The sequence below is a fragment of the Eucyclogobius newberryi genome, unplaced genomic scaffold, assembly GCF_026437365.1.
Source record: "Eucyclogobius newberryi isolate DKJ021-1_F unplaced genomic scaffold, fEucNew1.0.hap1 SCAF_2, whole genome shotgun sequence".
Lineage (NCBI taxonomy): Eukaryota > Metazoa > Chordata > Actinopteri > Gobiiformes > Gobiidae > Eucyclogobius > Eucyclogobius newberryi.
Genome location: NW_027315834.1, coordinates 18,898,842 through 18,910,060, shown reverse-complemented (window position 1 = coordinate 18,910,060; position 11,219 = coordinate 18,898,842). Strand labels below are relative to the sequence as shown.

At 37.7% G+C, this 11,219-nt stretch overlaps 1 protein-coding gene across 1 annotated transcript; it reads left to right on the top strand.

The window, feature by feature from the left end:
* The first annotated feature begins 302 nt into the window (after positions 1-302).
* On the top strand, positions 303-8,549 carry mapkap1 (MAPK associated protein 1). Its single transcript, XM_072454054.1, has 12 exons — positions 303-524; positions 1,318-1,768; positions 3,303-3,395; positions 3,546-3,694; positions 3,766-3,938; positions 4,016-4,192; positions 4,277-4,386; positions 4,713-4,820; positions 4,893-5,033; positions 5,126-5,263; positions 5,658-5,755; positions 7,726-8,549. Exons 2-12 carry the CDS (start codon positions 1,483-1,485, stop codon positions 7,846-7,848), a joined length of 1,596 nt encoding a protein of 531 aa, XP_072310155.1. The 5' UTR covers positions 303-524; positions 1,318-1,482; the 3' UTR covers positions 7,849-8,549.
* Positions 8,550-11,219: the final 2,670 nt, after the last annotated feature.

The following is an 11,219-nucleotide window of genomic DNA, read 5'->3' as shown; positions in this document are numbered from 1 at the left end:
GTAATGTGCAGAACTAACACGGGATGTAAAGAGAGAAAAAAAAAACACACATGAGGAATTCCATCTGCTGAATCATCTTACAATCCAATCACAAAAATGGCAAGGCTATAGTTACTTACTTGAATGACACAGGATTAAGTGGAAGATTATTGTATGAATAGCATATTTGTAGTGTTTACTACAACCCCCGTGTTAGTATTATAGTTCCCGTTGAGCGCCTGTCTACACTCAATCCAGTAGGTGGCGGTACATGCACTTTTGTAGTTGGTTGCCAACCGCCATTAAATTTAACAGAAGAAGAAAAAGAACGCCGGATGTGAGGTTAAACTGCTGCTCGAGCTGAGCTCAGCACACAGCAGTTGTATTGTGATTTTGTTCTGTGTTTGATCTGTGCATGTTTTAACGAAATACGCCCATGTCACGGAGAGTGTATTTTGATAAGATGGAGTATTTTGTATACGAGCGAATTCCCTCAAATGTGACCATTAAAGATGAGACAAAGATCTATAAGTGACTTCAGAAAGGTATGATCATAGCTGCTAACAGCTAGCAGCATCTTCTCTTGCAATTGTGTGACACGTTTTAAGTGCTCATTTTGCGTGAAATTGTGTTTGGATTTTGTACTAAATATGTACTAAATATACCCACCGGATACATGCCTTGTCGAGATTTTATTGCTATAACAATTTTAGCTGGGGCTTGGAGATGGCTGCATACAAGGCTACGTCAGTGTAGCTTAGAGACGGATGACAGCATCTCAAGAGATGATTGTAACAGAAAATGTTGTAAAACCAGTATAAGTGATTGTATAAGTCATTCCTTAAACTTGTTCTCACACACATGACAACGTGTATCACATCTGATAATTTTGCTAAAGCAAGTGTGTTAACATCAGCCTCAGCAGACATTAGAAGTTAGCACTGGTTTTGCGAGCTAGCGTTAGCCTATCCAGTCGTATTAACGTTAGTTCTGTTTATTATCTGTTTATTCTATAGTTCATAACAATATCAACTTCGTTTATATACATGTTATACAGTTATTAAATCAATATAGTTTATTGGCCCATTTTCATTTTACCTGATTGTATGGCATTGCTTTGTTATGTTTGCTATTGCCATCTATCTGTTGAAAATATAAACAGTCGTGTTCACAGTATAAATACGCAGGTTCGTGTGTTCATCACTGATGTGTTTGTTATGTGATAACGACCATTAAGTTTTAGCATTTACAAAGATGTTTGCATTCATTATGGTTTTGAATGTTCTATTAATTAATTAGCCAAATTTAACTATGATTTCCCTTTGTAATTTTACGCAGGAACCATTCTGATTTGGAAGCAGAGAAGTTAAAAATAAGGCAAAAAGATGACTGCTCAGCGCATGTCATCATACACTGTGTTCACAGTGTGTCAGAGAGGCTGACAGAGGAAAGGAATCTATATGGAAAGCAAGAGTTGAAACCAGGATTTAATACAGAGAATAAATGGCTTTCCTGGATAACCCGGCTATTATTTTGGCCCACATCAGACAGTCTCATGTGACCAGTGATGACACAGGGATGTGTGAGATGGTACTAATCGACCAGGATGTTGATCTGGAGAAGTGCCACTTAGCTTTGGTGCCTGGCAGCAGCTGTGGCTCCGCAGGGTCTGGTGGCTCCTTGAACGAGGCAGGCAGTAATGTGACGGACAATCATACCTGTGATCTTTCACAGTCTATGGACATCACCTCCAGCTGGGACTTTGGAATTCGCCGGCGATCAAACACAGGTACCAGTGTGTCTTTGGCTAATCAAAAGCAATGCAAGCTTTCTCTTTTGTTTCTCAATGAATCATTTAAAACTTTTAAGTCACATATACAATATGTACATATGTACAATGTGTTCGTAATAAATTACAACAACTGCACAGAGTAAAGGTTATTCTAGTCTTGGCCCCAAACACACTGGCAGCGTCAGCTCGTGAAACCACTGCTGTGTGTCAGGCTTGTATTGACCGTCTGTGCAGGCTGGCCATGGCATCCACAAGTAAAAAATAAAAGTGAAGACGAATTCTGTTTCTGAAATCTAAATGCATCTGATGCTCCGCTCCCTACACACACCTCACACAGGCAGCCTTCCAATTTCCAACTTATTGCGCGTATATGGTGAAATACACTTCCAGTGTGTCCCAGGCCTCAAACCATGCCAGAAAGCCTAGTCTGCTTTTGTGTGGGGAAGTGCGGGCAGGTTGGCTGTGTGCTCAATCTGGGAATATTTCTGAAAAGCGTTAGTGTGATCTAATCAAATGGAAACAAGTTCCTGCTTTTTAAGTTGATTTGTTGACGTAATATTGTTTTGAGTGTTTTAATTGTCTTGCCATTTTCACTTTGCAGCTGAAAATCAGGGGTTAGAAGCTTTGTATTCTGTTTTATATTTTGCTGCACAACAATACATGGTGTAATCCCTCACTTGTCCAGGGGTGATCCATTGTAGAAAAAAAAAGCTTCAGTTGTCATCTGGACACTGTTTACAAAAACAAGACATATGTTCTCTCGTTTAAGAGTCATTCTCAATTTGCAGATCTAGCCTGCAAAAAACAGCACAATAGCTGATAACGATATACACAGTCGACAATATTTGGTCATTGTGCATGTCTGAAACATGACTATGTTCTTCGTTTAATCAGGAGTTCATGAAGCACTCAATAGTTATGACTCAATGACTACATGGCTACGGGTGCTGGTTAACCCCCACTGTCATGTAAAAACAGCAGTGGAGATTGTGAGAAACCTGCAACAACTAAAAAGTAACAACACAAGTATTTTTTTTTTCTTTCATCAGGGCTACATATACAGGGGCTATGTAGAGTTTTTATATTTGATTTGTGTGTGAACAATAATCAATAAACCCTGGTGAAAATGTCTAGAATCTATGTACATTTGTTATTGAGAAAAGCGGTCTGGTTGATGGGCATTCAATGGTATGGTGTTATGGTATATTATATATAAAAATCTAATTGGTGTGTTGTTGGCGTCGGGCTGGGTAGATGTTGAAATTAGTTTGTATGGAATATTGACCTTCTGGGCTGTTTTATCAGGACAGCAACACGACAATCTGGACAGACCTATAGCTGCTGGTAAGATAAAAGGCTCCAACCAAAGTATACAGCTAATGTAAGATTTTGCAAATAAAATTGTCATCCTGGTAATGACAACAAAGAAAGCAGTCTCATGTGTCTGACATAACTTGTGTTTTTAGTTCTATAAAAATCAGCAGTACCAAATTGTTTGTTTTTTCTATTGACAACATTATTTCTATTGCAGCCCAAAGACTTGAAAGACTAAGAAAAGAGCGACAAAACCAAATCAAGTGTAAAAACATCCAGTGGAAAGAGAGGACGTCCTCCTCTCAATCTGGTAATACAGAAAACGGATTAAACTACTGTAACTATTGCATTAATATGTATAAATGTTTGAGTAAAAATCACAATGTTAAATTAGTTTGGTGTGGTCACAATTTCAATGTCACAAGACTATAAGCAGATCATAATGAAATTGTTTTTCCAGTTGAGGATCTAGGCTCATTATTTGAGAAAAGCGACTTTAAAGATCGAACAAGGACCTCAGGCACCAAGTCCACGCTGTCATTGCGACTGGAGCAGTGTCCTCAGCAGCTCAACAACCCCTTCAATGAATACTCCAAATTTGATGGCAAGGTGCGCTAAGTCCACCCGCATATTCGCTGTGTATGCCGGAGTGTGAATTAGCATATGTGTTCTGTTTCAAGGGTCATATCGGGACAACAGCTACAAAAAAGATAGACGTCTACCTCTCTATGCAAATGGTTCAGGACAAGGTTCATCCGATGACTGTGGTAACCATTGCCAATGCCCGTGTACATGATCTGATTGGACTAATCTGCTGGCAGTACACAAGCGAAGGACGGGAACCTAAACTCAAGTGGGTAATATCAGACTTGTAACTTCTCGTTTTCATACACAGACAATGCCACACTAACCCTCCCTTTTCTTTAACAGTGAGAATGTGAATGCCTACTGTCTGCACATTGCTGAGGATGATGGTGAAGTCGACACAGACTTTCCTCCACTGGACTCAAATGAACCCATCCATAAATTTGGTTTTAGCACATTAGCCTTAGTAGAGAAGTATTCTTCACCTGGCCTTGCCTCTAGACAGTCTCTGTTTGTAAGAATGTAAGTTTGGACCAAACAAGTGTTTAGATGCCTGCATATATATATATATATATAAAGTACGTGTACCTGTAATTTTTGTTGCAGAAATGCTGCCCGTGGCTTCTCTTTAATACCTGTGGATAGTCTGAAGGTAACCATGAATGACATCCTCCAGAAAGCTTTGAAGAAAAGGAAAGGCTCTCAAAAAGGCTCAGGTAGGATTTGCAAAACAAAAGCTTTATTAAGCCATAAAACTGAAAAGAATTATTTTGTGGCAAATGGAGGTGACCTGATTTTTTTTTAAAAATAATTACATTTTGGTACAGTTAGAAGATGTGAGGACACGGGGGGAAACAGGTTTAGGGTGGAGCCATAAAATAACAGAAAGGCAACCATTTTAAATCTCGCCTCATACAAACTTGAACTAAAAAAAAGCCTTAAAAGTCTGTCTGTGTGCAACTGTTTGGATGTGCGATTTGCTCTATGTATGATATTTATTTATTGAAAAAAATTGTACATTTAGGTGTTTCTGTTCCTCTAGGACCTATGTATCGTTTAGAGAAACAGACCGAGCCAAATGTCGCAGTTGACTTAGACTCCACACTGGAGTCCCAGGGTACACTTGAATTTTGTCTGGTCAGAGAAAACAGTAAGTTCACATCAAGATGTGCTTTATTACAAAGAAAAACAGCTCAAATAATTTAAAAACACTTGCATCCAGGCTCCAGAGGAGAAGAGAGCTCAGAGGAGGATCCACCAATTGACATCACCACAGTCCAGGACATGCTCAGTAGTCACCATTACAAATCCTTCAAGATCAGCATGATCCACAAGCTGCGGTTTACCACAGATGTGCAGCTAGGTAGTAATGGCCAGGCTGCTCCCAGTGCCTCATGTACTTGTCAAGTGCAGTGAAGAGTGGGAAATGACTCATGTTCTTTTTTGACAACCTAGGTATTTCAGGAGAGAAAGTAGAAATTGATCCAGTGACCAATCAGAAAGCCAGCACCAAGTTCTGGATCAGACAGAAGCCCATCTCCATAGACTCGGACCACCTGTGTGCCTGTGATCTGGTGGAGGAAAGAAGCCCCAGTAAGTTCTCTCCCTATAAATCCAAATCTGTCACACTGGGCCTGATCAAAATGAGTATTATATTTTGACTGACCCCCTATTTCCCCCCATTGCTCTTCACTTCGTTGCGATTCATTCAAAAATTCATACTCTGGTTTCTCTGCTTTTGATGGGCTTCAAAAATGTCACATAGCCAATTTTCAACAATAAAAACAAGTAAATAAAAATCACTGCTCATTACGATGCAATGCCACTGAAGCTCTCAGTTCTCAGTTTATTGCACAATTTTAGATCAATATTGAAGTTTACAATGAACAAAACGTAAAATGATGATCTATTTATGTTTCAGTTTAACACTAAATATCTGAATTTCTCACTAGTGTAGTTTTAACGATTTATCCATCTTATCCTACAGGTCATGCAATATTTAAACTCACCTACCTGAGCAATCATGACTACAAACCCCTCTACTTTGAATCTGACGCTGCTGCCGTCAATGAAATTGTTCTAAAGGTGAGTTTTATATTTGAGTGTCACATCGAGAGAAACTTTTTTGCTTTTTCTGACAATGCAAAAAATCCTGGAAATCACATGTATGATTTAAAAAATAAAATAATAATAATATTTACATATTTCTCCTACTTCTCTGAAATTTTCATTGTAGGTGCATTTCTACTGTGAGAACTATCCAGAACTCTCATTGTATAATTTTGTTAATTTATTTGTATGTTATTGCTGCAAAGAAGTATTTGAACTCTTGAGAAAATCAATGTCAATATTTGGTATATATATATATATATATATATATATATATATATATATATATATATATATATATATATATATATATATATATATATATATATATATATATATATATATATATATATATATATATATATATATATATATATATATATATATATATATATATATATATATATATATATATATATATATATATATATATATATATATATATATATATATATATATATATATATATATATATATATATGTCTTTGTTTACAATTACAGAGGTCAAATGTTTCCTGTAGTTCTTGACCAGGTTTGGCCCACTCCTCCACACAGATATTCTCTAGATCTGTCAGGTTTAGGGGCTGTTGCTGAGTAACATGGAGTTTCAGCTCTCGCCAAAGATTTTCTATTGGCTATAGATATGGAGAGTGGCCACTCTAGAACCTTGATATGCTTCTTACGCTCCTTTGTTGTCCTGGCTGTGTGCTTCGGGACATTGACCCAGCCACGACTCATCTTCTATGCTCTGACTGACAGAAGGAGGTTGTTATCCAACTTCTCACAATACATGGCTTCATTCTCTCCTTAATACGGTGCAGTCGTCCTGTCCCCTGTGCAGAAACGCCCAATGAAACTCCCCCATGCTTCTCAGTAGGGATTGTGTTCTTGGGACGTAATCATCCTTCTTCCAAACACGGCGAGTGGAGTTTATTCTACAAAGTTCTATTTTGGTCTCATTTGAGCACACGACTTTCTCCCATGACTCCTCTGGATCATCCAGATGGTCATTGACAAACTTCAGATGGGCCTGGACATGTGCTGACTTGAGCAGGGGAACCTTCTGTGCAATGCATGATTTCAAACCATGTCTGCATAGTGTATTACCTATAGTAACCTTTGAAACTGTGGTAGCGGCTCTCTTCAGGTCATTGACCAGCTCCTCCCATAGTTCTGCGCAGATTCCTCACCTTTCTTATCACTGATAAGGTGGGATCTTGCATGGAGCCCCAGTTTGAGGGAGATTGACAGTCATCTTTAGCCTCTTTCATGTTCTAACAATTGCTCCAACAGTTGATTTTTTTTGTTTTTGTTTTTGACCAAGCTGCTTTCCAATTGGCCCGTAGCCCTTTCCAGTCTCTTGGAAGGCTACAATTTTGTCTTTTAACAGTCTTTGGTCTTGCCCATGGTAGTAGTTGGAGTCTGACTGATTGTGTGGTGGACAGTGTCTTTATGCATCTCAAAAAGGCCCTATTAATTTAGAATAATAAGTGGAGTAGAGGACTTTTTAAAGGCAGACTAGCAGGTCTTTTAGTGTCTGAATTCTTGTTGATTAGCAGGTGTACAAATACTCATTAGCAGCAATAACACTCATTTAAATTATTTTTAAAACATTTTTAGATTCTGTCTCACAGTGGAAATGCACCTACGATGAAAATTTCAGACCCCTCCATAAATTCTAAGTGGGAGAACTTGCAAAATCACAGGGTGTTCAAATACATATTTTTCTAACTTTACATGCATATGTTCGTACGTACGTACATACATTAATTAATTAATTAATTAAACAATTAACTGTCTCCACAAAGTTTGTGATATGTTTAGTACCAACATAGATTTTGTTTGGTCTACCCGTAGATTAATTCAGCCAGTTTTGTAGTACAGGGCCCAGTTCTATGGAACTGCAAAAATGTGTGATAACAAACAAGCTATCTATCTTGTTTCAGGTGAACTATATCTTAGAGTCTCGGGCCAGCTCGTCGCGGGCCGATTACTTTGCTCAAAAACAACGGAAACTGAGCCGCAGGACCAGCTTTAGTTTCCAAAAGGACAAGAAAACTGGACAGTGAGCGCTGCAGCTGTCTGTACAGAGGCAAACGCCTCTTGAAGGTCTGTTTAAGACCACTGCAAGCAAAGTCACCAGTAAATAAGACGAGTTGAATGCAGTGGATGGCAAGCTACCACGCATGACGGAAATGGATAAAAAGGGTGTCTCTGTATTAGCTCAGTGAGCTGTTGCCAGAGAGAGACTTGCATCAGCCCTTCAACAAAGACATACCAATGTTTGTGACCGGAAAATTTTTCACTGGTGTCCTTCCTAATGGATTTGGCTTTTTGTCCTGTCAGATCATAATTGCTTTGGAAAAATTTAATCATGTATTTTTTATTTTTAATCACAAATATTTTACAATAATGTTATGAAATGAATTTGCCAAGATTGTGATTAAGTTGGTACTGATATAAACACTTTAGTCCAGACTACGCTGTCCCTATCACGATGGCTGTCTGACGTCACTCATGGTTTACTTTCAGCTCACACCTTGTTGCATTTGGGAACAAGTGGTTGAGCTAAGCATGGATTAACGATCAATGGTCCATCAAAAGCCTTAAAACGACCACTAGAGGTTGACATGAACAACTATTTAAGCACGACTGACTCTGTTAAGCTGTGTCAAAGACGCAATGAAATGTACCCAGTTAAATTGAGTTATGTAAACTGGTGTGGGGCATGTTTATCAAATCACAATAAAGAAAAGCCAACCTCTCCCAAGATTGAATTGCAACCAAATACAATGCAGAACAATACAAAATGGGAATGTCTGTGAGGGGGAAAACATTTAAATTAAACTTACAAAAAGTATATCACAAAAGTGAGTATGGAAAATCATCTTGTTAAGTCTATGTAATGTATGCATCCATAGCCCTCAGTAGGGCACTGACCATCCAACATTCATTTGAGCCTCTATTCCATATCAGGATGTCAGCTATTCACTAATGCTATATACTTTTCTTTTCTCAAAATTTGAAACTCAAAAAATCTTTAAAGGAGGAGCGTTCTTATTACAGTACTACAGAAGTGTTTTACAATAGGGTAGACAGCACTGACATCTGGTGGCCACTATGGATCATGACACGAGTATGTACCAAAGCTACAAACAACTACACAGCTGTAGCATTTATGAAATTTCAATTAGCCTTCAGCTGTGGATATTCCATGTCTCTAAAAAACTCTCTTGAAGCAGGCTGCTACTAGGTGTGCTGTCCACTATTACCCATAGTGGAAAAATGTAAGGTTTTCTTATCTGGATGAATCTAGAGATTCTCCATCATTCAGAATGGCACAAATATACAATTGTTTAATAATTAAAAGGATGGACTAATCAAATCTACTTATATGCTTTTATTCCACAGTAGTTGTGATGATAGACATGATTTGCGATAGGTGGGCCCACGGTCTCATTATATTCAGTTCTTACATATGGCTATTGAATTGGTAAAGATAAAGTAAAAATCAAATGCATATTTCCTGAATTTGTGTTCTCAGTGACTCGTGATCTATGTCAGCTGAATGGCCCTTAACTTTGGGATGGGAAGATACTTTATATTGTTAACCTAGATGCTCCCATCCTCCTCCTGGGATTGAGCTACACTTGAGCTGGCTCGCTGAATAAAGACAGGCCTAATGTGATGCTCTTATCCAAGTTCTCACAGAGCAGTGGAGAATGCTGCCAACTGTCACAAGATGCTGAGCTGAGCCAAAGCAAAGCCACCAGAGTGGGTTGCCCCATTTTAGCCATTACTTTACATTCTTTCGCTATCATGGCCTACTTTCAGCGAGTGCTCACACACAAGTGTAACAAAGAAGCAGGCCTGAGGATGTTGGCTGATTTATTGATTGTGAAATAGGAGGTGGAGCATGCAGAAAATAAAGGACTGATGGAGGTCAGAGACCAATCTGGATCTGAGGGTTGCAGCAAAAGACCAGAGGGGTTTATCTCCAAGTGCACCACCTGAAACTGACTCGGCTTCTGGGTTCAGTTACCCACATATGACTAGTGTACCTTCAGACTTAGTATAATATATATTATATAATATACCATTCATGCAGAATTGAGAAATAATTTTGTGGATTTTCCTCAAAGATCTCTCAAAGTGTAAAACCTGAAAAATAAATCCATGAATATGCATATGGTTCTCATTCCATTTATTAGGTATGGTATATAAATAGACAGTCATACACATATGTTGAAAGTATAAAAAATACAATATTACATTATTTTTCAGACATTTTTGTGAGGTCTCATCGTCATTGTGTTTAACACAATTTTTTTACTTGAATGACAAAATGGAAAATGCTATTTATTTTACACATGTATTTTTCACTTTCACAAGTTCATTCATCAAGCAAGCAACTAGCATCAATGTAAAAAATGATCACAAACAAAATCACATGCAGCCAGCATCCTTTACTAAATCTGTACAGCACCTCCTCTCAGCCTTCCAAGATTGAGGAAAAAAATCCAATAAAAATGTATGTGCTTCAAGTTTCATTGTACTTTGTCATACAAGCTCTAAGAGAAATTAATGAGGGACATAGATGTGGGTAATTATAGAGTGGGACAGCTTATTCAGTCTGTACGGAAGGCTGGAACACAATGCATCAAACAACTTTCAACTGTTTGGCTGTTTTGTGCTGGCAGGATTGTTAGATTAAAGATACAATGGCCAAAAAAACCTGCAATGAAAGAAAAGTGACGAGGCTAAGTCACTTTGCCATGTTTCATGTGTCATGTGTGTCAGGTTCAACAAAAACAACATGCCATGTTTCATGTGTCATGTGTGTCAGGTTCAACAAAAACAACAATAAGAAATTACACATAAACATGTTTCTATACAAATACACAAATGTTTTTCAAGCATAATTTCACCTTACAGCTACTATGCCAAAGGTGGCTCACGGTGTTCACATTTACATCTGCTGCTAATTCAATGATTTAACTCCACAGTATGTCGATTGGCATGGGTTTCATGGTAACTGATTTTTTCTACTCACAGTGTAATGTACCAACAGGGGCTGGTAACTGGCACCATTGACAAAATTACTCTAAATATGCCTTACTCTTATAATAATTCAATCTTCAAAATCAGTTTTTTTTATTATTATAATCAAGTATTTCTGTTTGTGAAATAATAAATTCACATACTTTATATTATCAGGTACAACTATTTCATGGTTGTCAAAATACCAACTACTTCTCATGTATTCTTTTATTTTTATATGCGTTATACTATAGTATATATATAATATAATATAATATCAAATAATCTACCACAAGTGCTTGCATAGAAAGAATTATGTAGCTAGGTAAATATTGTCGACCTAATATGAATGGGAGAGTTCTCCCATTTCACTGAATAAATAAATGTTGTACACAAATCT